A 17,422-nucleotide genomic window follows, 5' to 3' on the forward strand; every position below is an offset into this window, starting at 1 on the left:
TAGGAGGAGATGATATAAGAAAAACAGCTCAAGGTTTGAGATAAGGACGGGGAGAAATCCTTAAAGTTACCGTCATGGGCAAAACAGACTCGACTTGGGGAAAACTATTCATTTATTTCTAAAATTAGCAGGAGAATGAGACAGGGAACAAGATAACCTCCCCCCGCCCCTCCCTCTTCCCGGGCTTAACATTATCTCTACTACCTTCCCCTCACGAGCGGCACGGGGTGGGGCAAAGGGAATGGGGGTCGCAGTCAGTTCATTACGCGTTGTTTTACGCCGCTGTATCATCGTCAGGGGAAGAACTCCTCGCATTCCTCCTCTGCTCCATTGTGGGGTCCCTCCCACGGGCCACAGTCCTTTGTGGAACTGCTCCGGTGTGGGTCATCTCTTCCACGGGGTGCAGTCCCTCTAGAACAGCTGTCCCAGAGGTCCCTCTATGGGCCACAGCCTCCTTCAGGCCTCCACCTGCTCTGGCGTGGGGTCCCCCACGGGCTGCAGGTGGACCTCTGTCCCTCCGTGGACCTCCATGGGCTGCAGGGGGACAACCCGCTCCACCATGGTCTTCACCACAGGCTGCAGGGAAATCTTGGCCAGGAGCCGCATTACTCCTCCCCCTCCTTCTTCACTGACCTTGGCGTCTGCAGCCGTTCCTCACAACAGGCTGGCAGACGTCTCTCAGGATCCTTTCTACATCTTATTCACTTCTCATCTCCTCTCCACTTCTTGCAGCCAGGCCAGGCCAAGTTGGGCCCAGTCGGCTGCCCGGCAGGAGGCCAGAGGGTGAGGCCTGCAAGGCCCATGAGGCTTGCGCCTCCCCCGCTCTGCCCCCCGCTCAGCTGCTTCACATCTTCTCCTCCTTTTTTTCCTGTTTTCCCCTACTTAAATACGTTATCGCAGAGGCGTTATCACGGGACATTCTGCTACCAATTGGCTTGGCCCTGGCCAGCAGCAGGTCTGCCCTAGGCCCGGCCGAGTCCACTGAACAAAGGGGAGCGACTTCTAGCAGTTTCCTACAGAAGCTACCACCTTAGGGCCCCCCTCATTAACAAAACCAGAACAAAACGAAAGGAAGACCCAAAGGATATTAAAAGTTCAGCCATCCGTAGTTGTAATGGCACGTGCAAGAGGAGAGCTTTTAGGATTCCTATCTGGACCTCCTTTGATAATCCAGTAGGAACTCAGGAACACCTTTCACCTGACTGTGAAATGTCTTCCATGTGCACTTCAAGTCCTGAGGGTGCCTGTGTATGTTGGTTACTGTCTTTGACTCGTGGGAGCTTTTTTTTGTTGTTTTGACTGGAGGAATTGTGCTGCAGGCAGCGGCGGGCGTTAGCGTGTGACTCTGCGCATGGTGTCAGGCACCGACGGAGTTAATGTCCGCTGGTGCCTCAGACGCGGCTGTGGGGCCGCTGCAGTTCGGCCAGGGGCGCTGGGAGTCCGGTGACAGAGGAGGCGGAGGCGGCGTGGGGGACGCGCGGCTCCGCAGGTCCCCGTCAGCGACCGCCCCTGCGCGGGCGGGGGCCGCCCAGCGCTCACCTGAGGAAGGGGCTTCGGCCCCCGCCCGCCGTTTCGCGCCTGCGCAGAGGACTCAGAACGCTCTGGAAGCAGCCCATACAAGTGCTGAGGGGGCGTGCCCGGGGGCGGGGCTTAGGCTATAAAAGGCAGCGCCGCAGGGAGCCGCGTGGCGCTTCCCCGCGGGAGATCGTCATGGCGGCCAGTGAGCGCTCCTCTGCCCCCCGATCCTGCGGGTCCCCCGCACCCCCCCTTCCCCACCCCGCCGGGCCATTCTCACCGCCACCCGTGGCCACGCCCCCGGCACCGCAGCATACGTGTGCCCGCCCGTCATCGTCGTCGCTGGACCCAAGAGTGGTGATACCTCTTTGTCTCTCTTGCTCTTTTCCATTTGCCCCTTTTCCTTCTTAGAAATGTTGCGATAAGGGCCCCGGCTGTCAAGCCCTTTGTGCCTCCCAAGTTTTCAGAGGTTCTGCCGCTCCTCGTTACGGTTCATTGCGGCGTTAACTCGATGGTTTGGTGTCATTTGAGCTTAATTTAGTCGGAGGGAATCACGAGCCTGCTGCGGCCCTGGGTCGTAACAAAAAAAGGGCGTCACGGACAGGACTCCCTCCTAAAGCGACGGTTAGGGCCAGGCCTTTACTGTGCCCCCTCTCTGAGGGGCCTCTGCGGCCTGACCAGGGATCAGTTCCCTGCAGTTGTGGGCTCCCTGTGGCCTCCCAGGGAGGTCGGGCTGTAGGTTGTAACTTCTCCTGGAGAAGTTAGAGGGCTGTAGTAGCCGACCTTCTCCCCCTTGGCGTGACTTGGGTCCGAAATAATTGGCACGATCCACCAGCTGCCATTCCGGCAAAGGAAGGAAGACTTAAAGTTGGAAAGGGAGAGGCGTTGGTTTGCGGGGGTTTTAGGAGCTGCCCTGGTGGGGCTCTGGTGTCTGACCCGAGAAGCAGGGCCGGGGGATCAATCAAAGTAACAGCTCTAGAAGAACAACTAGAGAAGTAGAGAATGAGATAAAGGTCTGTCTGAACAGCGTTGTCTCTCTTCTGAGCGGGCAGCTAACCAGAGGCTGCACATGGCTTTGGCAGAGGCTTTCAGCAGGAAAAGATAGTAAGGGAGCAACAGAATGAAACCCGTTCCCAAATTGATGTGGGAAAGGTGGATGTAATGTCTGACGGGAAAGGAATTGGAATTGTAGTATGTTTTTGAAGACTCAGAACGCATAGAAGAAATGCCGTTCCCTGGAACAGAGGAAGCTAAAACGCGACCTCTGATTAAAACAAAAGTGTTGATCGTGGTCATGGAGGAGCTCAACAGATGTCTAGAAACCAGATGTTTAAAACGCCTGTGGGCTTACTAGAGGAAACCTGGGCGTGCCTGACGCTCTAGCATGAGAGCGGGAACATCCATCTCCAGTAGAGTGCCTGTGATGCGAAATACAGTAGATTCCAGTGCCCAGGCTTTAGAGCATAACCTTTCTCCACAGAAGTACAATTCATATAACCTGTGTTTATTTGGAAACATTTCCCTTCCGTAGCTTGGTGCTGCTCCCAGAGTGTAGTCTTCAAACCTAGCTGTAACCTCCTGTGCTGTAAGGAGCTGACTTTGTGATGTCTGAAGGAGTAGGCAGTTAGAAGCAAACATTTACTGGTGATGGTTCAGATCTTGAAAGGGTGTAGGATTCTCATTGTATTTTGTCTGCTGTGTTTAGGAGGAGCAGTTAGAAGCGATATTGTCAGCTGCTGTCCAGACAGGGTCTTTAGTACGTCTGACTGGATGCATTCAACACTGGACATGTGAAGGTAAGACTTCTTCCATTGTTTTTCTGTTCTCTGTTTTGTAGTTTGAAATGGCTGATACATTCCTTGTTTGTTTTCTTTTTTTAAAGCGCGGCCAAGTTCTGCTGCTAATTTACGGTTTGTTCTTGAGTGGACATGGAACAAGGTGATCAACACAAAAGATGAATTTGACCAGATCTGTGAGTACTAGTGTAGTCATTGTGCAACCAGAAAATCATGCTTCCTGGTTGAGCTTATTGGGTGCTCTGCGGGTACATGAACTCGCACGCGGTTCATTAAGTGTCCTGTGAAACTCTGAAATTGCTCTGCAGGCTAATGATCTCCTATTTATTCTTGAGCAGGTGTTCCGCTGTTTGATGGCTTGTGCAACTTCCTTGGCCCTCAGACATTGCAGTCTCTTCAGCACTGCCAGTTGCTTTTCGGCAACCTCGGCAAAGTCCTAAACCATTTTCCAAGGGAAGCACTGGAGCTTACTGGAAAAGGTTTGTGACAGTATGGCTAAATCTTGGGTATGTTTTGTTAGGACTTGGAAAATTGCTTGGGTTGTAATTGTGGAAACACGAGCTGCTGTTGTTTTGGATGACTGGAAGAGAGTCAGCTTTAGGTGGGAGAAGGGGCTTAAATCTGAGAGGTTGGCACTAGCACTGAATGCGCAGTGAGGGCAGGGAAATGGTTTGTTGTGGGGTCCGTGCAAGTGGGTAGGGGAGGCCACATTCAGCAGGAAGCCCTGTAAGTGACTGGGTTGGAATGACCGCAGCTGAATGTGGTAATGCTGAAAACTGTTCTTTTCAGTTCTTAGCTAGCTATTTATAACTGCAGGCAAATATTGTATTGCAAATTGCTTAAAAATATCAAGGAAGCATAGGTGAGCCACTTGTAAGTTACTTGAGTTTCTGTAGCTTTTTAGACGATGGATTTGTCTTGGGATATTGCGGAAAATAAAAAGGCTATCCCCTGGCTATAGTAAAAATCTCTGCTACGTGAGGCACAAAGGTCTTATTCATGAGTGTATTTAATAGTTCAGGCTTTGTTTTCTTTTATTGTAACCTTTAGTGAATCTGGTTCTTTGCAGGGGTTGCTTTTTGTTGTGGTGGTGATGGTGGGTTTTTTCTTCACGTAAGAAAGTGATAGTGGAAAAGGCAAAGATTTCTGCCCTGACATTTTGGTCCTTTCTATTAAGTCTGATGAAGAAATGAAAGGAAGTGCGTAACACACATGATCTTATGCATTTTTTTCAGGTTTTGCCGACTTGACCAATAAGCAGGTGGTAATGAGCCTCATGTCTTTGTACGCCCAAGTGGTCATCTGGTTCTGTCGATCCGGTCTCCTTCCAGAGGGTTTAGGTAAGCATAAACTCTGAGACGTTTGTAAGAGGGAGACTCTCCAGTAAGTGATTGCTCTGGACACGTGCTTAGCCGTGCTTTGGTAGATGTTTCATCAAGAACAAGTCGTGTTGTTTCAGGGATGGCGATTGCTGAAGGTCTCTTGGTGAAATGGAGATTGTCCTGGTTTTTCAATTACCTAGTGTAGAATAATGCAAGCAGTTCCTTTCCTGGATGTTTCTTAACAATAGCCGTAAGTTTTTGCCTTCAGGGACGTGGTTGTGTCCACAGCTTGAAGCACTTGGGATTTTAAACACAGTACTATTAAACAACAAATCCTGGAACGCTTGTTTTTAGAGTAAACGCATGATGCGTGTGTTTTGAACTTTTTACTGGTTGCTTGAGGAAGAAACACCCCTTGGAAATAGTTCTTTATTTGGATGGATTATCAGTTCTATGGCCAGCCTTAATTGTTATGTGACATGTTTAAAAACCCATTCCCTTCTTTTAAAGCTGGAGGCTTGCCTCTGCTTCTTGATGCTTAGCTTGTATGATCTTTGTCTTTTTAGTGAAAACATTTCTTTTAAAAAAGCAATATGACTTGTGTAACTTGCTTTTACTTTGTTCCCCTTAGATGTTGCTACACATTTCTCTAGACCTTTCTACAACTATGCTCTGCTTCAGAGCTACTACACTGGTCATCGACAGAAACTTGAGCGTTTGTCGAGGTAAGACTTAGAGGAAAACTCCAGAACAGTTTGAGTGCCAGTTCAGAAGTGGAAGTGAAGGGCTTTTGTGTCAACAGCTGTATTTGCTATGCTCAAGGCGTTGGCCGGCAATGCTCTTGGCTTCAGTCATGCCTGTGTTCTGTTGAACGCAGAGGTGGCTTTTGTGTGTTAAGATGTTTGTATGTACATCTGCTTAGTGACATTGGCTGGTATCGTCATTCTTCTGAAGCGTACTTAATTCATTGGCTATGCGGCATAATTTGTTCCTGCTGCAAAAGATCACGTGATTTGGTTAGGATCAGTGGTCTCCAGTTCAGCAAAGCAGGGAGCTCGCAGAAGAAAGCATGGTTTCAAAAAAAATAAAAAAAAAAAAGCCTCTGGTATTGACTAGTTCTAGATGGTAATACTTGTATTGGCCTAAATTCCATCCTGACAAGTACATCTGTGTAGTTCAACTAGCATGCAGGTGATACGCCTTGGCTTAGGTGATCACAGGTTTTTCGTCAGCAATGGTACTGAAAGCTAAAGAACGACCTAAAGGAGATAAAAACCTCAGGCATCCATAATTTTCTGTTAGACGAGAGGAGAGCGGTTATTTTTGGCACTTAAAAATCTCTGTCTGCTCTTCCATTGCCGTACAAGTCATATAATGAACAAGAAACCCTAGCAACTAAAAGGTCATTGCAACTGTTCCCTTAAGAAGAGAGGTTTTAGGATTTCTATTTTGAACTCCTTTAATAATCCAGCAGGAACTAAGGAAGACCTTTCACCTGACTCTAAACTGTCTTCCATGTGCATTTCAAGTCCTAACGGTGCCTTTGTATGTTTGTTACTGGTTTTGACTCATGGGAGCTTTTTTTTGTTGTTTTGACTGGAGGAAATGTGTTCCACAGAGAGGCTGGAATTAGTGTGTTACTCTGTCCGTATCCTTGCTACCTTCTGTTGCAGAGGAAAATGGGATTCTGACTGCCTGATGATTGATGGAATGGTGTCCCAGCTGGGAGATGAAGTGGAGAAGCTGTGGCGGAGAGATGAAGGAGGAACTGGGAAATATCCGCCTGCTAGTTTACACGTGAGTGCTATGTTCCCTGAAAACAAAGACAACCAAATGCCCCCAAGCCCCACGCAGAAGCCGTCGACTCATGAAGGACAGGAGATGTAAAAAACTTTTCCTTTTGCATTTCAGGCACTGCTGGATCTCTATTTGCTCGAAAGTGTTGAAGAAAGCGACAAGCATGCGATTGTATCCTTCCTGGCTGTTTTTATTGCAACTTCAGTATAGGCACATAAGTGCTCTTAAATGTTTGTCACCTACGTAGTCAATCCATCTTGGAATGTGTGCTTCAAACACAATGCAAGGGAAAACCTGGAGTTTGGAATTAAGTTGTAGATAGAAGCGTTGTTTTCTTTCTTTGTCCTGTGGCGTGGTTATGATCTTTTAAAGTGTTTTGTTGCCAAGTCCTTTCTGATACGGGGAAGCAGGTGTGCTAAGCAGTGTTAAAGCTAAAAGCTTCCCGTAGCTTTTCTCAAAATTTAACCCAGGTTTAAATTTTTTTAAAGCAGCCATACCTGTAGCGAATGGCTGCTTGCTGGAGTGGTGCGCTACCACGTGGTGCTTCAGAGCAGAAGGATTTCTAACAGGGGTATACCAGTGCCTGATTCTTGCCAAAAGCATCCGTTTTCCAGCACAGCGAACAGCGCTGGCGTTTCTTCTGCTAAAAAGTGCAGGCACACAGAATAATAAGGAGGGAAAAGAGAAAAGTCATTGGGCAGAAACTTAACTCTGAAGCTGCTGAAATAGACAGGATTGCTTGTGCTGTTTGCTGCCTAAGCCGAGAGGGGAGCGTAGAGAGCAAGGGGTGTGAAAATGGTTGTAGCCCAGAGCTGTCTTCTTAGAACGTGTCCCTAGAAGTCGATATCAGAAAGGGAAAGCAACGCTGCCAGTGACTGATGTACCAACACTGGTTTAAATGCAGTTGTAATCCTTCTGAGCTAAGATGGCTTGTAAGGAGACCATAGTTTACATTGGTGTATATGCTGAGGAAAGGAGGGAAAAAAGCAGAGGTAGAACTGGCTGGCTTTAATACTGAAGCACTGGATGTTGAAATGTTCTGAATGTCCAGGCGGTAGCTCCAGTGACTAAAGAGGGAGCCAGAGTTTAAAAGGGAGGTATTGACAGATCTGCAGGCCAGCTTTATGCATGCCTTAGAGAAAGCAAAGAGTATTTCCTTTTGGCTCTTTCTCCAGAACGCACTTTTGTGGTTAGGACCTGACCGTCTTCAGGTTAGAAGAGCTTAAAGTGGCAAGACTAAGACCAGAGTATTTTCTGCCTCCTGCCAGTTTTATATTCTTGGTTCATGCTGTTTTTCTAAATGGAATGGGATTACTTTTTGGCCTAACAAGTTTATTAGCCTTAATTACTTGATATCAGACCATGTATTTGCTGCTAGATATCATGCATTCCTTTCCAAAACCAGCAACTTCAATCGACTTCTTCCCAGCTGCCTTTGGTATCCCTCGGGGTCTTGTTAAGCTGATTCAAGGTTTCTGGCTTCTAGATCACAATGATTACCAAGTAAGTATGTTGCAGGGTAGTTAGACATGCATTACAGTACAAAGCGATCATCTCGTGTCTTAACTACCTTGACAGGAAAGGGATTAAAACAAAGAAGAAATCAGCTCTAATCAGCTGCTCGATACTTGAATTTTCAGAAATCAGTTTTCAAAACCAGTGGTTTGGGTACTTAAACCTCTGATCATAGCAGCAAGATTTGAGACAGGAGACGGCCAAACTGGCTTTCCAACCTAATTCATGTTCTTGCTGATGCTGCAGGTTGTTCTTTGCCTGTCACAACGTTAATAGAATCTGTTTGTCTGGGAGAACAACTTCTTGTTTAGTGATGGGTTTAAGAGAAGTGATGTTTGTATGCAGAGACTTGATTCACCTCGAGAAGTGTGAATTGCTGCTTTTAAAACACTCGTTTTGTTGTGTCTGGCTAACTGAAGTTTTTTCTGCAAAGATTTCAGAATCTTTATTGACACGTCCTGTATTTAATTTGTTGTTATTGTGCATTTCATTAGTTAGTCATCTAAGTTTATTTAGCACACGTTCAGCCTTACTTAAGCAACTTTTGGCTGTTTTTGTAGCGTGCATGTCCGTAGAGATGGTAATAAAGCTGGTCTCTAACGTTTACAGAATGCGCTGGCCCTGCTCTGTCATCCGGCTACACTCAGACCTGTGTCATGGCAACACACGAGAATTGTTCAGTCCCTCATGTGCCGAGGAGAGCATAAGCAAGCCCTCAGCTACATGCAGATGATGAGGCCATCGATGTCAAGCGGTAGCGAAGTGTGGCTTTTCCTCAGTGTGTTGTTGTCCAATAGGTAAAGAAATCTGTCCCACCATTTTGGCCTTCAAGGGTCAGGAAAGGTGGAGAGCAAACGCTACAAATCACGGTGCCCTAAGTTGCCTTTATCCTTGGAATACGATAATTTTGGGGCATCTTGTTGGTTATCCTGCAGATATTCCTTTACACCTCCAACAAATTAATTACAGGTGCGTGGTGGAGGCTTGGAGTCTGCTGCGGCAACATACCACTCAGTTGAACAGAGACGAGCTGTTACAACACGTGTTTGAAACCTGTCAGGAGATGGGGCTGATGGGAGCCTTACTGAAGCTGCCTTTCACCAACGCTGAGCAGGTATGTGTGGACAAGAAAAGAAAGCTTAATTGTCTCTTTGAGAAGAGAAGAGGCAGAATCGTAAGAGAGTTTTGAAACGTGTGATTTCTCGTAGGAGTGTTTGGAGAAGTTTTTACAGACCAGTGCTGGTGGTCAGAATCAAGAACTTCTCTTAGTCCACCATCTGCAGCGTGCCAACTATATCCCAGCACTGCACCTGAATCAGTCAATGAACGTTAATCTTCTGGTAAGAGGACAAGTTCTGTCAAGTGTGCCAGTTTCTGTTAGGTGTCGCTAATTGGTTTTCATAGCACTCAGTCAAAATCCTGCTTTGGTTTTGATACCATTCTTTGAAAAACTAGGAGTAAGTTTGTACACCTAAAGTTACAACTGAACCTCAAAGCTGAACAAAATATTTCACTCCTCCAAAGCTACTCTGTGCCTTTCTCCATTAAATGTGACCGACCGTTGTTGACTCCGCGTAAACGAGTTGGTTTGCATCTGAGGAGTAAACGTCTATCGTTTCTATCGGCCAGTCTTACCATTCAGTTATTCAGATGCGTCTGTTGTGTGGGGTCTAGATCATTGAAAGTTGTTTGTGCCATTCCTTTGTGTGGAATGAAGGGTATGTTGTATGTCATCTCTTGTATCTTGCACGCAACCATTTTTTCTAGCTGAGAGCAGCCTGGATGCCAGTCCCCACGTCAAGTTTGCATGTGGGTTGTTTTTGTTTTCTTTCCTCAAGTTACAGTGGGAGCTCTACAATTCCACAACTTCCATTCTGCCACTTTTAGGACAGAAATTCTGAGCTAACTTCTGTTTCTCAAAATAGCCAGATGAAATTTTGGGTTATGTGAACTTCTGTTATGCATCTACGATGCATTTGCAGTTTTCCGGAGCCATAGCTTTCCAGGGAATCGGACTCCAAAGCTGGTTTTGGAAGTGTTAGGTCCTGCATGTGAACACTTTCCTCCAGCAGGAAGGTGTGTGTAGGCAAGCTTTTCTTCCTGGTTTTAGTATTCACATGGTTCTGTCCAGCAGAATTTGCAATTGTCCTGTGTATTGGGTCGTGTCGGACATTGGTGTTTCAGGAGAGACAGGGGAACGCCTGCTGTTTCGTAAGCCGTTTGAAAACTGCAGGTGATAACAAGTGTATCAGAACAAGGCTCCGCCGAGTGCCAGAACTGTTTGAACTTCCAGTTGTCGGTTCTGGTGTTCCTTCCACTTTGCTCAAAAGAGCGGGTGAAACTGGGGCGTGCTGCTGGTTCCAACTTGCTGCTCCTCTGTGCGCTGGATGTGTCTTACTCTCTCAGTAGGGGAAATTTATTCACTCCTTAGAAAGAGCAGAGCTAGTTCTGTGCAATGAGTCTCTTGGTTAACTTTTTGCTTTACGTTTTTCCTTCATCAGCATGATCGTGATCCTGGCCTGAGAGAGAGAGTGGGTGTCAGAAATTCCCTATTAGACCAATATGGCAAGGTCCTTCCTAGAGTTTACAGGAAGCTGGCTGCAGAGAGAGCCAAGCCTTACCATTTGTCTTCACCGGCCTTCAGAGAAGGTAATTTTTAGGGGAAGAAGTCCAGTGGACAACCAGCCATCACTTTGATTCCACAAGGCTGATCTTTATTCCCTCTTGTTTTACAGTTGCAAGACCAAAGCCATTGTCAACAGCAACAAAACAAGCTAATGCAGGAAACGTGGATCCAACAGGAACTTTCATCAGTAACGTGTTGTCCAGAATTGCAGAAGTACGCGCAGGGAATGAGCAGAAAACCAGTTTCTCCCAAGATGGCAGGTAAGCAGCCTTTTAACCAAGTTTAGTCTTGAGCTCCGTGTTTGGAGAGAGCGCGAGAAATACGTGTGAATGATGTTAGTGTTTAGGAGGGAAGGTGCACCGGAGTAAAGCTTTGTTTGGCGGTTTTGCACGTACAATTGATGACCTTTAAGAACCAATCCATCCTAAGCAATATTTGGAGCGAGAGTTTTTCTGCTGTGATAACCTTATCTATGCAACTACAGATATTTGCGTGATGGTCCACGTGTTTACAGAACTGAAGGTAGCTGAAACAAAACTGTGGTTACCATCAAGCTGTTGGTGTACAGATTTGGATAGACGTGCAAGTGTGATCAGAGAGTAATGTTTCACCACTTCCTGCCCAGTTTCTGCTTAGTTTCTGCCTTTTCTACTTGAAAAGAGGCAGCATTCTAAAGAGCGGAAAAGAGGCTAGTAGTTGCCCGGTGATTTTCCTGCAGGTGGTAGGGTCAAATCACCTGGACTTCTGGTAGGTTTGGACTTCAGGGGGATGAAGGTCAGTTACATTTTCCTCTTAATTCTCCTCCTAGAATTACAGAACCGCCAGGCATAACACGTCCGCTCCCCGATGCAGAGTTGCATGATGCATTTACTGGGAGACCAGTTACAAAACTGTCAAGAGAACGTTCCAGGTACAGTAGATCTACAGAATGAATCCTTCACAAAGGTGTTGCTTCTCGTATACCTGTATGTCTAAGTATGCATGTGTGTGTATACCTCCTGTGTTTTCAAAGTGTTCTGTTAAAGAAAAGGTCAGCAAGTAGGTGGAGAAGCTGAAGTGGTCCATGCAGGGAAATGTAGATGAATTTTCTTCTGCTGCGAGAATTCCATTGCCTGTGCAACTTATAAGTGGCTTACTGTTACCTTAGAGGCAGTGATTTAGGAAATCAAGGATGAAATGTGAAGAAATAATGAAAAAAAAAAAAAATGCCTGTAGCTTGTTTCATGGGCCTGATGCAGCACCCCAAGACTGAGCATTCATCCCGATTTCTTCTTCAGTGAAGGTTTTTTTTTTTTTACGGATCCTGTCAGATGCCTTGTACACAGCATGACTTTTTTTCATTTAGTAATTTCTTTTGATATGTTTGATTGTCTTAACAGATTGCTGGATTCGGTGGTTTGTCCTGTTCCTTCATATTCTGCAGCGCAGTCAGCGTGCAGAGCTTCTACTTCATTCACGGCAGCCAGCCCATTGCAATCAAATCTGAATGCTTCCATCTCTCAAAGGAATTTTTTGGGAGCGTCAGAGCTGATGTTACTAGAGACTCCTCTTGTGGTCAAGGTTTGTATTTTAAAAAGCCAGTAACAAAACCAACCAAACCAAAAGCCTGTGAGCTCCCTTTGAAAGGAAGCCACCAAAGGACTTAACACGAACACTGTTGGATTCCAGTTGTGCAATATGTCCGGTATGCATGCGGTTACTGTATACGCAGTCCTTTTGGAAGCGGTACGTTGGGAGCCGTCTTGAGGAGGGAAAGTTCAGTTCTAATTCAGCTGTAGTATGCACGTTGTCCCGTAGCTTTGTGAGAGACACTTGTTGGTATTGCATGGAACAAAGTAAGTTAAAATTGGACGTTTCAATAGAGTGAGATACTTAGAGATGCAATTTGTAGCTTGACCACCTCATCATCTAAGTGCCCAATAGCTCTGCACCGTTTGACTTGCATACCTGCGAGCGGGAATGTATATGCTTCAGTGTGTTAGTCCAGTTAGGCAAGTGACCGCGAAGTGATGTCAGTTAAGTGATGTCAGTCTCTGTCCAGTTCAGTGATGACTTTTTGCATTAATTTTTGTTATTAATTGTTAAGCTGTATTTCCATCTACTGTCCTCAAACTCTTACCACGCAAGGAAACATTGTTTGAGCTATCTTGTTGGTGCTGATCTTTTTTCCTTTTCCTACCTGAACATAATAGTTGTGATCTCTCTGTTACTGTCCATGTCATCATGCGAGTTTCTTTATCCTTCTTTTAAACCCTTGCAGTAGCGTAAAATCTTTTTTGAGCTGAGGTAAGACGAGCTTAACGCTTCTAGATGAAGATGTGTAGGTAGTTGTGTAGACACAGGAGTGTTGTTTCTAATCTAAAGTAATGCTTTTGCAAGAGTAGTCTTCTGTTTTGAAGATGTAGCTGATTTTCAACTCCATGTTTTTATTTCTTGTTGTAGAGAGCTAAGGTTTTGGCCACATCTGCTGCTGGTTTTCCTGGGTTTACTCCTCAGTCCACTCTCAGATCCAGCCTTTGCACCACACCCTCTGCATCTCCAGGACGGTCAGTTACTCCTCCTCTACAAGCAAAGGAGTCTAGAATATCTTTCAGGGAAGCGAGCTCCAATGCGAAATGGACTGTCGGGGTAAGCTGGGCTGTGGTTAGTGGTTTCCACAGGTAAAGGCTTTGTAGACTGTGATTTGCTTTAGACCTTCTGTAACATCACGTGCCTGTGGGAACATAGTCGTGATAAGTACCGGTGATCTTGGCAGTTTTTAGTCAGTGTTGTTAGAAGCTGTCATTGTTCCAAATTGCTAGTTCAGCTTCCCGCTGTACCTTAGTAAGTGGTGTTGTGGCAGGAAGGTAAGGAGTATAGGCTGAGCCAGTTGTTTGGGTCTCTTAGGCTTTGTGAATTAAACATGTTTGAAAGCAAGAAAAGTCATGAGCTGCATTTACTTTGAGTCTCTCTTTTGACAAGGCTGGCTTTACTTAAATGATGGTGGAAATAGACCCCTGATGAAGAGAACTCTGCTGTTCTCTAGTCCTAAAGTTCTCAGTTTTGTTTCTTGCCTTGCACCAGTGATAGTATTTGTCTAGCTGTCAAGGTGGTCCATCTGAAAGCTGCCTCCTTCTCCTTTTCTCCTGTCAGTTGGATTCCCTGATTCAGCTTATCATGCAGCTGTCCAAGTAAGGTACCAAAATCGGGCAGAGCAGGGACAGGTGCCAGTATATAACTGTACGAGCTTTCTGTACATGTACTGACAAATTGTCATCATCTGTTTTTATTATGGCTTTTATTGACTGTTGTAAGGAGCTACTCAACTGTAACAAGACATGCACTCTCCTTTTTTTTTTTTTTTTTTTTTAGTTTCACAAAAAGGCATATGCTTGTTATTTATTGCAAACTTCTGGTTTTGGTTTTTTGTTCAGTTTTTTTGTTTTTGTTTTTTTTTTTTTAAAGGTAACAGAAGATGACAAAGCACTGTCTGGAGCTTCACCTGAGCATCATCGTGGAATGGTGGAGGATGCTTGGTCTGAGAGTAGAGAAAAACCAACTCAGTCTACTCTGAGCAGTCCTGAGGATGATGATGCTGAAATGGAAGAGTCTTCAGAATGCACACCTGGAGATGGTTTGGGGGAAATGGATGTCAGCAAAGAAAACAGTAACTTTTCTGCCAGGTCAGACCAAACTACTTTGGAGTATCAAGATGCACAATCACCTGGCAATTTTGAAGATGATGTCATAGCTGCTAAACCAGCTCATTCTTCCACTGAGGAAACTGCCACTTTTCAAGGATCTGAGAAGGAAGAAGACAGCGAAGTTGTTGAAGAGAAACCTTTCCAGATGGAACAACCAGGTTTGTCAGAACTAAAAAGCAAAGCTGGTGTGTTTGGTCTGTAATAACCTAAATTTCTGAATTTTTGAAATGTCGTGAAGAGGTTGAACTTTTGATGAGTGCAACAGTTCTTGATGAGTTTTCACAAGTGTCCCAGGCACTTCCTTGTCCTAGACTTTTAAAATTGCCACTGTGTCTTGAGTCCTTTTTGATAAAAGTTGGAAACGTAGGGTTCTGCTTATGTTTTAGGGATACTGCTGTAGGCTGCAGGTTTTTTGCAGCAAGTGTAGTGCATGGTGTGCTTTGACCAGATAGATTTGTGTTTTTTTGTTGTTTTAATTTTTTAAACCAGCTCATTAGTACTGAGTTGAATAGTTTTCTTCTGGAACACAGTCTGCTTGTGTGTTTGCTTCTCATTACAGCTATACTTGCTCATTTTGCTGGCTCAATGGCTTACACAGCCTTTTCCAGACCTATTTCCGTTGGTCTTTGGTAATTCAGCTCCGTTCAACTCATCCAAGACAGTCCAGCTGCTGAGGCTGTGTTTGTACGAGCAGGTCTGCTGGCAGACGAGAAGAATCATAGAATCATAGAATGGTTAGGGTTGGAAGGGACCTTCAAAGGCCATCCAGTCCAACCCCCCTGCAAGAGACATCCCCGACTAGATCAGGTTGCTCAGAGCCTCATCCAACCTGGCCTTGAACGTTTCCAGGGATGGGGCTTCCACGACCTCTCTGGGAAACCAGTTCCAGTGTTCTACAGCCCTCATTGTAAAAATTTTTTTCCTAATATCCAATCTAAATCTACCCCCCTCTATTTTAAAACCATTACTCCTTGTCCTAACACAACAGGCCCTACTGAACAGCCTCTCCCCATCTTTCTTGTAGGCCCCCTTGAGGTACTGGAAGACCGCTATCAGGTCTCCCCGGAGCCTTCTCTTCTCCAGGCTGAACAGCCCCAACTCTCTCAGCCTGTCCTCATACAAGAGGTGCTCCAGCCCTCTGATCATCTTTGTGGCCCTCCTCTGGACCTTCTCCAACTGGTCCATGTCCTTCTTGTGCTGGGGGCTCCAGAACTGGACACAGCACTCCAGGTGGGGTCTCACCAGGGCAGAGTAGAGGGGGAGAATCACCTCCCTCGACCTGCTGGCCACGCTCCTCTTGGTGCAGCCCAGGATGCGGTTGGCCTTCTGGGCCGCAAGGGCGCATTGCCTGCTCATGTTGAGCTTCTCGTCCACCAGCACTCCCAAGTCCTTCTCCTCAGGGCTGCTCTCGATCCATTCCCTGCCCAGCCTGTATTTGTGCCTGGGATTGCCATGAGATGTAGCTCACGAGCTGGTGAGCAGCGATGAAGAGCTGGGAATGAAAGTAGTGCAGGAACAGGGAGAAGATGTGCAAACACGACTGCAGTCAGTGTTTGACAAGCAGAGCTCTGTCTGTCCAGCACTTCAGGGAAAAAGGGTTGCTAGTCCTGGGACGTGTATGCACGTGTCAGAGTTCTGTGTCTGAGGCCTTGAAAGTTTGTAGCAGTGAGCGTGTGCTCCAGGATCACTGCGTCATCTGCATCCTGATTCAGTCCTAAGTCTGAGAGGATTGTGGAGGATCCTGGGGAGCGATGGTTGCTATTGAAGTTCCTCAGCTCCTTTTCTTGTTAAATAACAGCAGTGCCCAGTTACGGAGTCCGGGTACGTGGGTCAGAGGGGGGGTTCTCCAGAACCGAGTGTTTCTAGTTAGACGGGTCAAAACCTTTGCTTGTCCTCTCTCTCCCTCTCAGCAGGGATGTAGTCACTACTCATTCAGAAAACCACCTTGAGGGGAAGTGTGTGGATTTACCTAAAGAATGTAACCTAGAAGCAGCTGAAGTTGAAGAAAATCTCCTCTTCTGCAGGAAGAAATAACTGTTTCTCACAGCCTTCCTAAAACGGAGGAAATTGATATAAGTAAACTCCTTTTCCCACTTTCTACAAACTAGAAAATACTTGCAAATTAAGGACAGGCCTGTCTTACTGACAGTTAGAAGGCGCACAAAAATGTCTCAGTTTCTTTCGCTGATAAACACAAGTTAAAATCTCATTATGTAAGGGCAGACATGTTTTTCTCCCATGCATTTTCTGCGCCTGTAATGCAGAATAGAACCTGTCAGGACTGGGGCCTTGGAGAGCTGTAGTAGTACCAAAAAAACCCTAGACTATTTTTAAAAATAACCATGCATGAATTTGGTATACTAGAACTAAAACGTGTCTTAGTTGACTTAAAAACTGAGTAGGTTTAACGTTAAAAGGTGGCAAGAGCAGTTGGGGAGTGCAGCTTTTTGATACTGCCGGCCAGTTACCAAATGACAAAATCATGTGGCAACCAAACTATTTTCAGAATTATTTTGGTGCTTCGATCCTTTACTGTTAGTTCCTTATTAAGATAAACAGAATTCGCAGGAACGAGTTAATTTCAGTGGCAAGGTATTTCCAACTATTTAAAGCTCGCTCTTTTTTTTATTTTATTTTTTTTTATTTTTGTGTAAAACTACATTTTTTTTAACACCTAAGCATTGTAAAATATGAATGTAAGAAGGTTGTTCACATGAACTGAAAATTAGAACTCCAGTTTCTCCAGCTGTCCCAGGTTTTTCCCTGTGGTTCTTACTTCTACTAGGGCTGATGAGTTATTTGGCTTCCTTGTGGATGTTCTCTAAGTACCAGACAGAGTCTACTGTCAATTTCCTGTAGGGTTATACTCACGGGAATTAATAATAGAGGGAAATACAAACTGAGTGGTAGGTGTACCACAAATAGATTGGTCTTAAGTCACAGAAAATGCTTTTTAGTGTCCCAGCTTTCAGTGCCCAGTTAAATGGGCACTTACTCAGCTTGCCTTGGCTTTTCATGACTCCTTTGTGAAAGAAACATTCACTTGTATTCTGCAGAAGCGTAAGAACTTGTGCATGAGTAACGTTTTGGTTGCCTTAACGTAGGAGGCCATGGCTAAATAGGAAGAGGATCCCAAGTCCATAGAGTCTGCGGGAAAGCAAAAATCGA

The 17,422-nt window shown here is 45.6% G+C and overlaps 2 protein-coding genes across 2 annotated transcripts in view; both read left to right on the plus strand.

The window, feature by feature from the left end:
- LOC104478270 (protein ELYS) overlaps nucleotides 1-17,422 on the plus strand; it is an 85,345-nt gene extending 67,923 nt beyond the window's left edge. The window contains exon 35 of the mRNA XM_086745457.1: nucleotides 17,359-17,422. Within this exon, the coding sequence (XP_086601583.1) occupies nucleotides 17,359-17,376 (18 nt within the window). The 3' untranslated portion in view covers nucleotides 17,377-17,422. The remainder of the gene's footprint in view (nucleotides 1-17,358) is intronic.
- LOC147601351 (protein ELYS-like) lies at nucleotides 1,711-14,456 on the plus strand. Its single transcript, XM_086743355.1, has 18 exons — nucleotides 1,711-1,872; nucleotides 3,221-3,311; nucleotides 3,398-3,487; nucleotides 3,650-3,790; nucleotides 4,547-4,651; nucleotides 5,265-5,358; nucleotides 6,307-6,430; nucleotides 6,545-6,601; nucleotides 7,790-7,933; nucleotides 8,555-8,742; nucleotides 8,784-8,788; nucleotides 8,881-9,059; nucleotides 9,154-9,285; nucleotides 10,447-10,594; nucleotides 10,681-10,831; nucleotides 11,951-12,131; nucleotides 13,014-13,199; nucleotides 14,016-14,456. Exons 1-18 carry the CDS (start codon nucleotides 1,711-1,713, stop codon nucleotides 14,454-14,456), a joined length of 2,619 nt encoding a protein of 872 aa, XP_086599481.1.

This window comes from Chlamydotis macqueenii, chromosome 3, assembly GCF_036417535.1.
Source record: "Chlamydotis macqueenii isolate bChlMac1 chromosome 3, bChlMac1.mat, whole genome shotgun sequence".
NCBI classification, from domain to species: Eukaryota; Metazoa; Chordata; class Aves; order Otidiformes; family Otididae; genus Chlamydotis; species Chlamydotis macqueenii.

What these genes read in the sequence shown, in the direction of transcription:
- LOC147601351 (XM_086743355.1), top strand. Translation starts at nt 1,711, where the DNA reads ATGGCGGCCAGTGAGCGCTCCTCTGCCCCCCGATCCTGCGGGTCCCCC. An exon ending in AAAGCGACAAGCATGCGATT is followed by an intron (nt 6,602 to 7,789) that starts GTATCCTTCCTG and finishes ACTTGATATCAG; the next exon opens with ACCATGTATTTGCTGCTAGA. An exon ending in AGTTTCTCCCAAGATGGCAG is followed by an intron (nt 10,832 to 11,950) that starts GTAAGCAGCCTT and finishes TTGTCTTAACAG; the next exon opens with ATTGCTGGATTCGGTGGTTT.